We start from the raw sequence: 17,182 nt of genomic DNA, 5'->3' as shown, positions 1-17,182 counted from the left end.
TTTTTTTTTTTTTTTTTCCTCCATTCTGAATAATAATAATAATAATAATAAATTCAAAGAGTTTACGGCATATAATACACCTTCATTATAACCCACAGGATTTATCAAAAAAAAACAACCAACAACTGCGAATGAAATGAATATGATAAATAGTACCCTCCCTCCCTCGCATCTCATTATCTGCCTCCCGTCGCAGCTATAGGTGAAGCCGCCTCTCTCTCTGCCATACTGAAGCAGGTGTCCAACATGGCGAACACAGGCAGCGGTTCTCTGGCGACTATTCTCTTTTTATTCATGTTCCAAGCGGCTCTTCTTAAAGGTAGGACTTTGTTTGTTTTTTTTCCATTAAAATGTCTTAAAATGGGATTGCACACTTTTCCTCTGAGATTTTTTTTTTCCCTCCATGGATGTAGATGTAAGGAGTGTAATATATATCATATATATATATATTTGTATATATCAGCGGACTGGGCAGTTGTTTTTGCGTGGCAGATCATTTGGATGCATGCAAACCTAACTGTGCGTAAAGTTGCAATACTGCACGACAATGAGCAGGTTGGATGTGTGCGCGTTTCCACACAGGTTACACACGGATCCGCTGCTCAGGAATACAACACTTTGGTCAGCTCGCCGTTATAAATGGCTTTGCTGGCTACACAGCTGGCAACTCTTAAATGCGGCCAGTTCTGTTGGACAAACAGAGAGAGAGAGAGAGAGAGAGAGAGAGAGAGATACATTTGGTGTGCTGGTGATGGCTGTGTGTTTGTTTGTTTGTTTGTTTGTTTGTTTGTTTGCTGTAGTCTGATCGCTTGGTTACTTTTGTTGCATGTTGTTCAGAACAGAAAATCACAGAAAAGAAACCCCAAAACCCCAGCGGTGCGTTAAAGTGCTCTCTGCAGCAGCCCGGACAACGTGCACAGTTTGAGGCAACGCGATAAAGCAAACTCCATTCACAAGTCTGCTGCTTTTAACGGGACAACACCGAGTCCGATATGAAACACAAATAAAGAACACAACTCCAAACCTGTCTGTTAACACTGTGGCGTTTTGATAACATCGGCATTAAGGTGGTTCCCAAATCTGCAAGTTATTTACCAATAAATCTCTTTTTTCTGTTTTTTTTTTGAAATGGTTGAGTGTTGTCGGCTATCCCGCTGGATGCCGCTGGGTAACGTTACACCGTCTGAACGGAGGGAGAAGATGGCATAAGAAGTTGTAATTCTATTGAACACATAACAGCTCGGTGTTTTAAACGCATGCCGAAGTGAAAAACACCTCATGTTAATCTAAACTATGTCTTTAATGACCTCATTATATGTATGCGCTCCTGCTGGTAAACGCGAGAAGGTTTATTTACCAGAGTTCCCAGTTGGGTTCCTAGCTCTGTGTGTGTGTGTGTGTTTTTTTTTTTGTGTGTGAAATCAGTGACTGGATACGCAGTAGCCTCGTGCACGGAAACATCAAAGGTTTTGTGCGGGTGTAGTAATCTGAGTCAGATGAATAAAAACTGGGACATGAAATGAATACGCTTTTGGCTTTTTATTTTTATTTTTTTTGTTTTAAAACGACTGGTGGTGTATTTGTGAGGTGGTGTTGTGAGGTGGTGTATTTGTGAGGTGGTGTATTTGAGTTGGCGGGCTGCAGAACAGGCACACACACGTTTGTTGAGTCCGGACTGATGCAGCAAAAGTGTTGCGCTGCGCTACAATGTTGTCAGAATGAAGTCCGTGTGTTTGTATATAAAGCTTTGTCGCTTTTTCTATTTTTTTTTTCTTTCTTTTTTTTTTTTTTTTTTTCTTTTGTGTGTGTGGGGGGGTAAATGTGTTTTATCTTTGCGCATTGATATGAAGATGTAGTGGGGGAAAAAAAAAAAAAAAAAATAGAAGTCGGGGCAACGCACCCCCTCCCCCTCCCAACATGCTGTCACAAACTACAAAACCCGCTCAAAAGAGGATACACAATTATGTATGTGTGTGTGTGTGTGTGTGTGTATGTGTGTATGTATGTATGTATGTATGTATGTATCTGGGGACACCGTGGCTTTGTGGTCACATGTTGTGCTTCCGTTTCATCCTCCTGTCATATGACGTCAAGTCCCCTTCTGCCATGAATGATTTCAAACATAAAGTAACTCCGCCAAAGCCTGCTCTTCATAAGCATATCCTATAAACCTTTTTTATGCTGAGCTGGAGCCTCTGATGCTGGGTATGACAGGGAGGCAGATGTCGCCGTTTGTCACATTGTGGATTATCCAACAGGCTTAAATCCTTTTTTTTTTTTTTTTTTTTTTTTTTTTTTTTAACGTTCTATCCATTAAAATGGGTGCACACTGATAATGTTTTTTTCCATGGGAGGAGACAGTTTAACAGACCCATGAGGCACACACTGAACACGGTTCTGGTGTTGGTGTTGTCTGGTCAGTGAGCAGTGCTAGTACATGGACTACTGTACCTTCACTGAAAGGGTCCACTGATTTCAAACAAAGCTCAGGCTTCCACAAAGCACATCAATTATTCACCTCCAGTGCATGCTGTAGGCTCAATGTGCCAAGCATTGGATGGATGTTTTATTTTTTTAATTTTTTTTTATTCTCACTCAATGAAAATTAATGGAGGTTGGTGGTTTGAGGGTAAGAATTGCTGTGCAGCCAAAGAGGAAGGCTGCATTAATTAATTTCACCCCAACTATAAGTTCCGTTTTGGCACCCAGGCTCACCTCATACGGTCATCAAATCACACAAGTGCTCCAAATGAATTGGATTTATGAGGAAGCATTCACAGCTCACTGCGTTCCACTGCCATGGCTTTTGTTTCAGATGAGGGAGTGGATACAGAGAGTCCCTCCAGAGATAAGGTTCCTCCTTTTGGAAATAAGCTTAAAAAGTGAATAGGATTTGTCAGTTATTGGTCAATAGATGCAGAATATTATGCCATTTTAACTGAGTCCCAATTGAGCACGAGTCTCAGATTGTGCTCATAATATTTCACACAATCCTATTATATTTAGATTAATTGTAATTGACTTTGGTGATGATATTCTTTGGCTAAAGATTCGGTGCTCCAACTGGACACTGAGGTGACCTGTTCTTCATTCATAAAAAAGGAAAGATATCTAAAATTTCATTGTTAACAAAGTCTGATTGTAGTCATGAGTTTGGTTCGAACAAATAACTAGACATCGGATTGGTTCTGACGGTGACGTATAGATTCTCTGCGTAATTTGACAGTTTTTTAATGAACTCATGATTTATAGATTTTTACATTTTAATCAAGTTTTCTTTACACTGTAGTTTTTTTTAGCAGAAAAGGCACTTTTCAGTTTCAGGTAAATATACTGCCTGAAATAAGCCCTAGTGGTTAAAAGTACCATGCAGGCACACCTTGAATCCTGTCGAAATTATTGCACGGTGGTATGTTATTATGTCATATTTATCCTTCTATGGTTCTGTATGTAATTATTAGGTCAGTCAAATTGTAATGCAGAATATACACGTAGAACACCAGGGGCTTGGCACTTTACAGGCATTGCTAGAGAGCCTGCTGAGACTTGAAAACTCAGTGTGGCAATCCTTAGTTTTAGTGAGAAGCATATCTGTTTTCATTTTTGTTAAATTATGTAATGGTGTGACGTTGCAGGTGAGAGCACGGGCCGTCCAGGAGAAGTGTGTGTTGACATGACTTGACCCTGACAAGTTAATAAATGTAGGTATGGCGAGTTTATGGATGACTTAAACATGACCTTAGTGCTTTGTCTCAGTTTACATTGTTATTCTTGTGTGTTTTTTGATCTTGCACACTGGTTCTGTTTCTTATCTATGTTTCATGATGTTGCAGTGGATAAGAAGCGTCTACTGTGGAGATCTGATCTTTGCCAGAGAATGCCAACGTATTCCCCGTTGATGGGCATTGTGCAATTTTAGGTGGTTTGTTTTTCATCTTGTTCAAATAATCATGTTCTCTTCAGACAATGGAAATGAAAAAAAAGTAGATCCCTTTGGAACCTATTACAACACTTTTTATTTGTTGATTTGAGAGACGGCATACTGTATTTCTTATTTTTTTTATATAGGAGTATGAAGTCCATGCATACATGAAAGCATTATTTATTTTCTATATGCTGGAGGTTATTGGCTTGAGTTCACAGTTCACTCTTTTATTTACTGATGTATAACTTATGATTGCTGAAATATGCAAGCTGAAGGGTGCATGAACTGCCATCTTACTGCTTTATTCACAGTTCAACATTCATGACTGGGCCAGCGGGTCAGAAATTCCACTTGCCGAAAGTCAATTTTTTTTCTTTCCTTTTTATACAATTTGTTTGACTACCGTATTTTCCGCTTTATAAGGCGCACTTAAAAGCCTTTAATTTTCTCAAAAAACGACAGTGCGCCTTATATATGGATTAATTCTGGTTGTGCTTACTGACCTCGAAGCGATTTTGTGTGGTACACGGCGCTCTGTCAAAATGTTTTAGTACGACTTTGGTAAACTACAAAGCCGCACCGCAGCAGCATTACGGCCACCGTAGTCAGGAGCGTCGCGGAGTAATACATACTGTGCGTCACCATAATATTACAGTGTGTGTGTGTGTATAAGGACCCCAAAATGGCACCTGTCAAGAGACACGCTTACGACGCGGACTTCAAACTCAAGGCTATCAGTCACGCAGTAGAACATGGGAATAGAGCAGCTGCGAGAATATTGTGAATACGCTCATTAACGTTTGAACAATGTTGAGAGTTATTGTGAACACGTTTAATAAAGTTTGACTGACTGACTGTTTTGTTTCGCTTAATGCGCCTTATAGTCCGGTGCGCTTTATATATGAAAAAAGATCGAAAATAGACCATTCATTGACAGTGCGCCTTATAATCCAGTGCGCCCTATAGTGCGGAAAATACGGTAATTATTGGTTATCAGACTAAAGATTGTTGTCAAGGTAAATCTTTATTTGAGTGAATGAAATACACCAAACTTCTCAATACAATACATAAGTTGGAGTTTTGCTCACAAGTTTTCAAACGCCGCCCAAGTTTCCAGGATAATTATAATGTTCACTTACCCTTTAGCTCGTAAACTTTGTCTTTACCTGCTGCCGCTTTCTCACGAGTTCGGTGCTCCGCATGCACGACTCTCAACAACGATGCTAAAGGAAGCGAGACGGCTCACCCCTTGGCTACTTCCATTATCAGTGACGAGCAAGCTCAACTGGTGAACCCTGTCATTGTGACGATTCCAAACTGTAATAACATGGCGGATATCATGTCTGTCACTCAATCGGGAGAAAATTCATTTGGTGAAAAATCTCTACATTTATTTGCCGCGCATACACAATGGATCTCCCATGTGATCCTTTACAACCGCCCCTTCAAGGTGACAGCTCATTTAAGATTTGATCTCATGTGGCGAGCTCATCCCTTGTCACCCCTCGAGCCTGTTGTGCTCTTCATATTCACCGCTTGGCTCAGAAAATGAACGATAGGCGCTTTGTGTTCAGGCTGCCACACTGTCAGAGTTTTAGAAAGTCACAGTGTTTAGGAAGTACCCCCTTTGGTGGCGTCTTAAGGTTATGAAAACGAGGTGAATCTTGGTATTTAACTCTAAACATGAATTCTGTTTTATAAGTTTATTATATTGAACTTGTTAGTCTCATACCAGCTGTGATTAACGGACAAGAATGACGCTCCTTCAGCAGCAGAAGTTGAGATCTCTGCTGCTTTCAAAGCAATCATACTTTGTTGTTGCAGGGCGTTGAGTGTTCCGAACCAAAAAATCAGGTGTTGTATCTGCACTGGTATGGAAACATTTCAAGATATACTCTGCCTTTTAAAAGAGACACCTGTTTCTCATCTCCTTTTACTGATTGTAAAGAATCACCATACTGTAAAATAAGTTACCCAGCAGGTGATCTTTGTTGTCCCTAAATCCATATCCTCCCAAATATCTGTCGCATCAGAAACACATTAGTTTTGTTTGTTAAAACCATGTACAGTATCGTTTCTAATACGGCTGTAGAGTTTCATCTTTTAACTATCCGTCATGATCTGAACTATAGTAGTAGTAGTTTTTTTTTTCTTTCCTTGTACAAACCTTTGACATTAAAATTGCCACATTTGTTATCACTGCGAAACCGGCACAAAAACATTGGCTCCGGGCAAATTCGGTTCCAAAGAAATCCTGTATCAGACTCGGATGATCAGCAGCGTGGTCTGGCTCGGAGTCAAGCTGGTAGGAGCCCCGGTGATGGAAAACAGGTGTGGAAATGGACTTGTTCTCCCTCTGTGCCCTCCCCCCAACCCCAACCCCAACCCCAGCAGCCTCTCCAGCTGTAAAGAAGAACAATGGCTTTATTCCTGAAGGGAGGGGGACCCCAAGTGACCCCTCCTCCTCCCCGTTCCACCTCCTCCTCCTCCTCCTCCTGCTGCCCAAGCCAGTCTGCAGCGACTCTGTTGGCAAGCCGACAGATGACTGGGCCGGGTCGCATCTGGCCTCAGTGCACTTAGTGTAATCAAACAGAGGGAAAAGGTTTATGGCCCACTTGTTAGTGAGCCGCCGACTGATGGGGTGTCAAGTAAGCTCCCTCCGATTCCAAATCTCTTGAGGGTTGGAGGGTGGGTGGAGGATGGATGGGGGGGGGTTAAGGGAGTGGGCGTGGGCAGCAATCTGGCGTTCCGAATGCAGCCTATAGGCCTGGGTATGGAATTCGACTGTGCTGTACAGTTCGGCAATCTGGCTCGGAAGCAAGTGAAATGAGTCAAATTGAACCGATGGTTGAATATTTATGATTACATTTGCATAATGTCCATGTACAAAAGGCTAGTGAGGTGAATGCAAATATTTTCCCAACATCACTCGGAGGAGTCTTGTCCAGCTGAGGCCTCTAGCAAGTGTGTACTCAAAACAAATTCTAGTTTAAGAACCCAGAATGATCTTTTTAAGGAGCTGAGGCATCACAGGGCTGTTAAATGCATTTCTTTAAGGGATTATTGTGCAGATCTTGTACACTTTTTTTTTTTTTTATTTTTTAACTTTTTTTTTTTTTTACATGTCATGGCCAGCTTCAATGTACACGGAAAAATCACTCAGCCAATTATACTTTTGAGTAATTTATCTAATCAAGATCTGTTTGCTGAATATGGTTAGTGCTACACAGACAGACTGTGAGAACGAAGCATTGTCAAGTCTTGTCTCTCTTCAGTTTTTTTAGTTTTTTTTAGCTTGTGCTTGGCGCTACAAATCTATAATAAAAAGTCAATGCTACAAACTGGAGGTCTGGAGTTTGAAAGACAACTGCAGCTTTTTTTTTTTGGAACGTGACCCAAACTGGGGAATTATGGTGGAGATCCAACAAATAGAAAGAAGCGGCGAAACCCAATGACTGTTGGGTTTGCTCAGGCCGATGGGCGATGCTCGGTTTAGGCATGGATGTTTCGCACAAGGCTTCATCATTTCATGGCTAAACAATACACTAAAATATATTTCTGAAAACATTTGAGATGAGGAATAGGAAATGCAGGAACACAATCTGACCGGTTATCAGATGTGGAAACCCCATGAGCCTATCATGGATCAATACGTTTGTTTTAATATAAGCCACTGTAGCTACAGATAAAGATATGTTGCTGACCAGTATACAATTACAGCTCATACAAGTGAGTCCAATCTCCTTTTCTTGTGTCATTTGTGCTAAGTGAATATAAGGATTCAGCACTCCCTCCCTCCCTCCCTTCCTCCCTCTGACACTCCACTCTTCCTCTCATTCAGAGAGAAATGCAATATTTTTTTAAACCTTTTACTAAAAAGTCAGCGCGGCTGTCATCTTTGAGCGGGGATCCACTTTTCTTTTTCCGAACAAAACGTTCCTTAGTCATCACTCGCCGCTCTTCCCTCCTGTCTGTCTGCGTTACACAGCACCGCCACGGCTCAACTGTCACTGTCGGAGGCACGCGGTGATTGGCTGCACTGCTCTACGTCACGCACATAAAAACACACGTGATTGGGCTAAAACGGGGAAGACAGGATAGAGACAGTTCAGCCAGCGGACACATTACTCTCTGTCGATTATTGTATAGTGTCAGGTTAAATTAATCTTTTACAGGGATGCTCTGCCATCTTCACTTCCTCCTTGTTCCCTTTTTGTCTTTCAATCTGACAGAACAATCCATAACGTTCTGTATTTTTCCGTCTGCACCTTTTTAGGTCTAGAGCTTTTATGGTGTCAACTTCAGGCCAGATTGTCGTATGTTTTTTTTAGAAAGGATTTGAATGACCCCCGGAGGATGACTCTTGTTATTTTGGTAGCCACCGATCCTTCCTCTTGTGCTGCCTTCAGGACCCTGAGGACAAGTGATGTTTTGCTGCAGGCGTACTGTGAGTCGGAGTGTTTTTGTGTGGGGTCAGACTTTATTTAAAAACAGTGGCCGCTGCACCAGCTGGGATCCAATTACATTTTTTTTTTTTTTTTTGCTTTTTGACATTGTAAGAACCAAACAATAGTGCTGCCCGGGCTAACTTTTTAAGAACTGTAATGTAATGTCGTTAAGCGAGGTGGGAGCACAGGGTTGAAATTGGCCAACCACAGCTCCTCTCAATCACCAAGTTAACTGTTGACTCAATTTCCTCAGCAGGCAGGAAGATCAAGAGATCCTTTAAAAGAAAAAAAGGGTTTTTACTCTACTAGGTTTTTTGTTTTTTTGTTTTTTTTTAAGTCTCTCTCATGGAGAAACAATGAAAAATAACTGGTCTTTCATTGTGAAGCCCAAGGAGATGCCCTGGCAACATCAGAGAGCAGCCTCAGGCAGGTGGATCTGCCCCGCGCCTCTGACACATGGAAGCAATCCTGACCAAACGCTGACGATTGGAAATACTACACACACACACATGTACGATCACAAGCCAAAAAATACATAAAAAAACTCAAATTATGAAACAGAAGAAAATGGGACTCCAGAAAAAGGTGTTTGCTTTTAGTTATTTATAAAAATACGCTTCGAGAAAGCACATTTTCATACTACATATGATAATATCTACTGTTGTAGCATTACATTTTTGGTCATTTGCTGTGGCCCAATTTTATAAATATTTTTTTTCAGAACAGGGACGAGGTGTGTGTGTGTGTGTGTGTGTGTGTGTGTGTGTGTGTGTGTGCACATCCAGGCAAAGATATTCAGGTGCAAGACAAAAAAAAATTCCTAAACTGCAGGGAATACTGGCTCCAAATAAAGAGTTGGTTTCTCTTTTCAAGGCAACGTTTCGATCTGAGGCCTGACAGGTTGTTGCGTACTGCGAGGATGTACAATATGTATGTTTTTGTTTTTTTTCGTCAAATATTCTTTTCACTGTGTTTGACTTAACATGAAAGATCAAAGGTGAATGTTCTATTTGACTACACAAACACATTTGCTCAGCTCAGAGCAAAACACAAGAGCGTTCAGACAACCAAACTTGACATTCTTGTACAGTACAGTCGGCAATGAATGAAAATGTTTTGGGTGAGTTGTTGCAGACACGTAATCCAGTAGCGATTTCCCATGAAACAGTTGTGAGGATTGCTCTGACAGGGAATGTTAGGACCGTTTAAAAAAGAGAAATAAAATAAAAAAAGAGCCAAAGCGACTGGTAAAGATTGGGAAAACTTGAGAATATAAAAGAACGCTTTAAATGAATACAGTCTGTGTATAAAACACATTAAAATGCATGCAACATAATTCAACCCCTGTGGATTCTTCCCACATTCATAGTGCCGCTGGCTGAATACATGCTTAATTAAATTCTTATGTAGTCGTTGTTACCAATCTTCATGCTGTAAATTCTCAATACTGGCCTTTATTTACAGCATCAAAAGCATTGAACAAGGTGATATTAGTGCCGGGCCTTCACTATTCATTTTTGAAGCATTAATTCTATTGGTACAACAATTCAGTAACGTCTTACTCGTACAAAAAATCAGTTTTCACTCACTTATAATTTCCACTTTACTTAAAAGGTACTGTCGGTAAAACTCTACATTAAGATGTTTCATATTAAAAGTCTTCCATCACCTCAATGGGAATATTGCCACCATTTTTTTTTAAGGGGACTTAAGTTTAATTGATGGTGGCTTAACAGCAAAAAAGAATAGCTAATGTGGGCTAGTATGACATGAATCTGTTGTTGTACTAATGAAACAATACATTAAGCTTTTATACTACACATGTATGTGTTAATTGCGGTTTGTATGTATATAGATTGATGGATATAAACCCACATAATTGACAAATCAAGGTCATGGAAAGGACACATGTGCCGTTCTAATAATAAAAAGATTTGAAAGCCCTATAATTCATGCTTGTGGTTGACTAATCTAATCTGCTGTCCCGAGTGAGCCATTGTCAGTCACAGCGAGAAATGTTTTCCATTTTCGTCTTTTGAATTTACAAAAGACAACAAGTGGCCTTTGATTGCTCTTTTCCTCCCAGTTTGAGGCCTTCATCATCTTGCTCCGCTGTGGAGTCACAGGGAGGCATCGCTCGCTGTAATTGGGCCCATTTTGCCGGCATTCATAGATACAATGCCAAGTTCAACAATGACTGAATAAGGAATCAATGCATATCATTTGTGCTTTCAACCAAATAAACAATACGGCTGGTGTTCCGCTGTAATCGTCTGAGGGGAAATGAATGCCCTTCTGAATACAATACAGGTATGCATCATCCACCGTAGCACAGTAGGCTTGAGTGATCTGGGTTCTCCCATCTTTCATTTTACATAACACTTCAGCTTGTATTACATTTCAGTGAATTTGCTCCTGATGAGACCCTTCAGGCTGATTCACTGTCTGGTATGGAACTGGATCCCTTCTACCCACTCTGCTCACTTCCTGTCCTTTGTCTCATCTATTGTATCTCTGTCTTGACTGATATTTTCTGCACCAATGCCAGACAACTGCTGCACAATAAAACACCTTCATTTTCTTTGTGTCCTAGTTGGATGATGGGAAGGGAAATCTTACCTGCTAAAAAAAACAAAAAAACCAACGGGGCCCTCCCTTGTTCGGGAATCGTATATTGTAAGGCGGCGAAGCACCAATTGCTTCCATTTAGTGTCAGAATCTGTTTTCTTTTTTTGCGCTAGAAAAGAACTGGTAATAACAAAAACCCCTCCTGAGTTATTTTGTGTAGGCTGAATAACACGGTATGTTCCTCCACCCGGGATGATCACTGAGCTATTGCAAGTCGAGGATATTGGACTCCATTCACAAACGGTGCATCGAAACGATATTTTCTCGCCTGAATTAGTTCGTACTCTGAACAAATTTGGAAGTGCCCCAGACCATTCACTCACACACAAATATTGAAGGTTCGACTGTCTTGGCAAACCTAAACACACCTTTCACTAAATGCATTGAATATTAAAATGGCATGCATTAATAGACAACAATATTTAAAACTGTTAAATTACAAATGCATTGGCCAGATGTATTGAATGGCTATGCAATTGACGCTCTTTTATCCCTTATAAATTATTGTCATTTATAAAGTCAAATCATTTATAATAATGAATACAATAATTTAACTTTTGCACTTTGACATGATCATATTGATATTCTAGTGTTATACAACAGCATCAGTAGCCAAGTTAAATTAATAGTGATATCGTTAGGATAAATGAATAACTCAGAATTACATAAGCCTAACATTTAAATTTCAGAGCCAATAAAGATAATGTCAACATAATAATGAAGTGTAACTTCTATAGGGTTTTAAAAAATTCAAAATTGCATCAGTGTAATGAAATATACAAGATCATTTTGATAAACTTTGGCTTGGATAACAGCAGACTAATTGCTCACGACTCCTATGACCGGTCTGGACCAATCGTGAACTGTGTTTGTACCTCAGAGAAAATTCTAAATACAAGGAAATTGGTGAATGTAGCAATTTCTCATAAACCACTTGTACACGCCTATTGTTTTCATGCTATAGTTAACCCTTTTACACCAAGCCCTTTGGTTGAAACTGACTCAACCTTTGCTGCAATGTCATATTCTCTGTCAATAGACGGTGTTGGCCAATTAAACTAGTGTTAACTGGCATTGCACGTCGACTACATGGTGATTGTTAAAGGGGTAATTCTACTCTTTACCTCGTGGCTGACGGTGCTGTTTTAAGTCTCTACCCCCAGTCAGAGTGCTGTGCATTACAGGGTGTTCTTTTCTCCAATAAATGTGATATTGTGACGTACAATATATATATATATCTAAATGATATATTCATCTTACTTGTCAAAGCAGTAGCAGCCTGTGAAGCTCTACATAGCTCTAGCATCCCGTGGGTGTCACAGTAGTTAATAAAAAGGTTCCTGTCCAATGCGAAAAATAACGGCAGCAATTTAAAACACCTTTTTGATTTATCAGTGGAGCAGCTCTGTCGCCTTTTGTGCTTTAATATTCCTCGGAGCCGACTAGCTCCTGATCAAGTTGTCAGGTTCCGTTGCCTACCAATATGAAAAACCGATTTAAAGCAGAAATGGCCTGTTGGCATTAGAAATGGATTCTTTTGCCCAGTGCCTCTGTTCAACATTAAGTGCAGTTAGAATTGGCAGCAAACATCTTATTGATGAAGACTACAAAGAGGATGTTCAATGTGAACTCAGGGTTTTCCTGACTCACAAAGCACCTTTGATGGAATGCTATGCTCGCGCTGCAAGCCAAGGCTCTCTGCAGTTTGGCCTTCTAAAATCAAGTGTGTGTATTGGGGAGATTAGGACTTGACAATGTCTTCTAGAACAGATAACCTGCATAATACATGGACACCTTACAGTAGAAGTAACATGTTTATCAAAATGCCAAGATATATTTTGCATCAAAGACCACAGTCTATTTTATAAGACTATTTCAAAACCACTCACCAAAGATTGAAATGTAAAGACTTTTATTTATTTTGGGCTGGTGTCTTTTAAAGGAATTATACATTTGGTTAGTTTATTTCCAGTAACACAATTAATCAGGCCCTGGAAACAACTAGATTTGAACAAATGGGACAACCCAGCCCCTGCTCTCCATCAGCCTCTGATCTGACAGACTTTGAATCCAGTTCACTGCGTATATCCTCTTGCGCTCTCCCTTGAATACAGCATGCAGTAACATTGAAAAATTATGAATATTTTTGATATATCACTGTTCAAACAACAGCAACAACAAAAAAAAACCCTACAACTGGACGCTGCATTTCTGGTGGTATAGTTTACTTTTTTCCCCCGACAGATAAGTGCCCACAGAAAAAACATTGATCGATTTTCGGGGACCTAATGGCTACAATGGAGTTTGATAGCGAAACATATTTAAGTTGTCTTGTGTCTGGTTTTGGTTTTACTTCGTAACAATCACAAAAAAGCACGTTCTTCTCTAGACCCAGCCCCCAGCACTCACATTGAGCGAGCACTCAGGGAGGAATCACATCCTGCAGGAGGTACAGACCAATTTGTCCACCAAAGCAGAGTGCCTGCACGCCATGCTCCCACACAACTTTAATGGACGGACAACACTTGGAACCCAGGCCTCTCTGCCAGGTCATGGCTCTTTGCTGCTTGACCTCAGGACTAGCTGTTCTGCTGAAACGGTTGTCCGTCCTTCCATCCTATTACCAAGTTCTTCGGGAGCGCGACTGTGTGTGGGCATTGAGATTCCTCCCATGAGTTGTTCCGTAGCCAAGCACTTAATAAGTAATGTTTGTACTTTTTCTTCTAATTATCCTTTAACGGTAGACCAAATGCAGTGCAGCCAAAAGACACTTTGCTCTGTGTAGGAGGTGAAAGACTCTCTGTGAAATGTAGGACATCACTAACTGAACTTGAAATAAACGAGGCAGAATATGAGAAAGTGCCTGCAGTTGCAAATGAAACGTCTTTAAATAACAAAGAAATTAACATGGCAGATTGATGCGATCTACTTAGTAAAAACAGGATATTGGGTGTATAAATGAGTTGTGGGTCTTGAGAATTTACACATGGCTTTACCTGCTCCCACCATCCCTAACACGCTCGACTTAAGCACTGGATACAACTTCAAATGAGCTGAAATGTTCAGTCGGAACATCAATAAGCTACTATTTATTTTAGGGTTTTCTACAGGAAGTTGTTTAAAACACCATGGGAAGGGGTATACGTCTCAGACTGAAAATAGGAATGAAAGGAAATGTTTGAACCCGGACGGGTTTTTTTTTTTTTTTTTTTTTTTTTTAAAGCAGTTCCCGCTGCTTTGAAGTGTGTAGTATTTGTTGGGCTTCACTTGGCTGTCAGATTAATACCTTCTCGACTAAAAATGAAAATGGGTGAAGGAGCAGTTAATCCGCATAAGAATATTTTTTGAGGATGAGAAGCCGCGAGTCTAGCAGACTGTCTGCGTATTGATTGGTTGTCTGGCATTGCAGAATTGACCTGACATGCCGGGGATCATCCAATTCCCTCTACATTGCTGATTGCTGAACAGAATCGTGGCTTATCTTAACATTTCTTCTTTGAGTTACAAGTTGTGATGATACAATGTCTGGAGAAAAAAAAACCCCAGCAGTAATCTGTAAAGCTGAAGAGAAATGTTGCATTCTGAATCCGTGCATTTCAAGGGCCACTGACCTTTTGAAAACTGTTTACTTGAGGTGGCATGGTTGTTTTCCATTAATAATTGACCAGTGAGGAAATTACGTTTACTTATTGTAGGAGGAGGTAAATGTTGTCAGCTTCACCACCTACATGCAGTGCTTTACAAGTATAGTTATTTTGAAGTTAACTGGAGTGTAAAAACCAATAATGTCAAGCACTTCTTAACAAACTTTGTATATCCATCCATCCATCCACAGTGGTGGAGACGAGGCCAAGTAGACAGGACTTAGCGGTATAACAGTATGTTGAAATATCCACATCTACTATACAGTTATGTATAACCTCTCCCAATTTTTCTAAACATAATTGACCACTCACAAAATGGACCTTTTTTGAGTTTACATAAAGCGACTTCAGTAGTTCATGATCCAAACCTTTGGATTGTCAATTTGAAACCTGAGACGATGCTCACCGCCACCTCCATAGCCACTTAGCACGTCGCTGTCACTTTAAATCCTCCATGCCAACTCTGACCCGTTGAACAATGCGAGCAGAGGATGGCACTTTTCTTCCACATACATATTATATATATATACCTCCTACACAAGAATGATTGGACAATAATTATACGCTCCTAAGGCTCTATTAGTGCTTCTTGAAAGCCATATAGAATCCATTATACATCACATATTGTAGGAGGTCATTTTTTTTGCATATATCACAAGGGCCTTAAGTGAAGCAATAATGTGATCTTGTGCCAAGTTTATACTTGAAGTCCTAAGGAAAACATCTATTACAATGAAGACCGCACTTACTTGGCCTTTATCCTCAATCTGATCAACAAACTATAGCAATGGGTCTCATGCAGGAAGTGATATGACACCAAATTTCCTCTTTTTTGTTGGTATTCTTAAATTCTTGATAGGTTGTCAGAACTTACTAATGTCTGAGATCCTCCATTTTTTTTATTTTTTTTTATCCCTTGGGTTTATAAGTGGTCAAAAGCATAATGGATATATCCTGTTTTCATAGTCCACAAATTGTTTGTCCAACTCAATTGCACAAAATTTGGTAATGATTATTTTATTAGTTTGGTGGGCTAAAGAAATACTTTTCATCAGTTGATCCCAAATAAGACTAAACAAACCCATTCATATAGTGTGTGTTAAGCTTCTGAATGCTAACAAAGTCCTCTTCGATGCTTCTTAATTTTCCTTCAACGCCAATACGGATACTCTGGAAAATCGGCATTAATTATTTTAACAATTCAGTGTCTACAAGTGCTTTACAATCAACCTAAGTATACTTCTGTAGAAGCACCTGTAAATGTATGAGGAAAATCGTTAAGTGATTGCTGGTGTCCAATGCACCAGAGATTTGAACCATGTTAGGACCCAATTACAATCCACTCAAGGTTAAACAAATCACATTTTGGAGTAACAACTGTATTATCAGGGTTAAATAGTTGAATCGGTGATCAAACAATTGGGGATTTGTCTCTCGCTTTTAATTTGGTGACATATTCTGATGTCAGTCAATATTATTAATACTTTTTATTAATAATATTGACTGACATCAGAATATGTCACCAGGAGAGCATAGTGTGAAAGAGCACATCAGACAGTAAAAATCAATTCATTGCGTCCTCTGTCATCCACAGATGGGGCCGCTTCAATCTCCTTCCCATTTTGTCACGCTAATGTGCTGAAAGATGACAAGGGTGGGTCATTTCAGAGCAAAAATAGCAAAGGCTGAGTGTGATGGCCATGTCAGTCTGCTTTCTATTTTGTCTCAGTAATGTTTGGAGAAATGACATCTGTGGGTCATTTTAGAGGAGAAATGGCAAAGGTAGTGAACTGTGACTGCAAGTCCAGCACTTGTTCCATTTTTATGATTTGATCTTGTACCATCTACTGTAATACGAAGATGAACCCAGAGAATGTAGGACGTGAACATATTACCCATTAATCATATGGGGTCACATTAATTATTTAAAACTGTGAGCTCTCTTCTAAAGTCTTAAAAAGCAAGATACCATCTGGGCATTCATGCAAGAAGACGTGGATGATATTTTTGCAAAGTGAACATAAAGTCATGAGAATTCTAATATAATCCTTTCTTGTAAATTGAATTTTGTCTAGTCGTGAAAGAAGTTCAGGGACTATCAATCATTTTCGTTTCATGCTGTGTGCATCAAATTGATCAGTGTAAGTGTTTGGGCCTTAACATACCAGAGACATAATCTATTTTCCTGTGATTTATTTTTTTCACACGTCAATGTTTTTCTTCAAACCATTATTTTTTGTCATTAATACCTTTTTTTTTTTTTTTTTTTTTTTTTTAACGGAACGCAAAAATATAACTACGGAAAATTCAGACTAAAAAGAATATTCGGAACGCAATCATTTATTTTTTTTCTCTGGGAAAGATGGATTTTTCTGAACTTTTGCACCCAAATAAAAGCATCATACTACCAAGTTGTGTGGAACTTCTTGTGTTGTGCCTATATTTATGGAACAACAACCCGGAGCTCTAAAGTCCAAACCAAGACCACAAACTTTATTACTTCTTTTAACCTTGTCAAATGCAGCGCAGATCATATT

General features: G+C 39.7%; 1 protein-coding gene across 3 annotated transcripts in view; it reads left to right on the top strand.

Annotated features, from left to right (window-relative positions):
- Positions 1-242: 242 nt before the first annotated feature.
- cadm1a (cell adhesion molecule 1a) overlaps positions 243-17,182 on the top strand; it is a 357,276-nt gene continuing 340,336 nt past the window's right edge. For 2 of the 3 annotated variants that reach the window (XM_054626035.1, XM_054626033.1), the window contains exon 1: positions 243-319. In XM_054626035.1, the coding sequence (XP_054482010.1) occupies positions 247-319 (73 nt within the window). In that variant the 5' untranslated portion in view covers positions 243-246. The remainder of the gene's footprint in view (positions 320-17,182) is intronic. The other variant, XM_054626034.1, reaches the window with a different exon arrangement.

This window comes from Anoplopoma fimbria, chromosome 24, assembly GCF_027596085.1.
Source record: "Anoplopoma fimbria isolate UVic2021 breed Golden Eagle Sablefish chromosome 24, Afim_UVic_2022, whole genome shotgun sequence".
NCBI classification, from domain to species: Eukaryota; Metazoa; Chordata; class Actinopteri; order Perciformes; family Anoplopomatidae; genus Anoplopoma; species Anoplopoma fimbria.
This window is presented reverse-complemented; position numbering and strand designations above follow the sequence as displayed.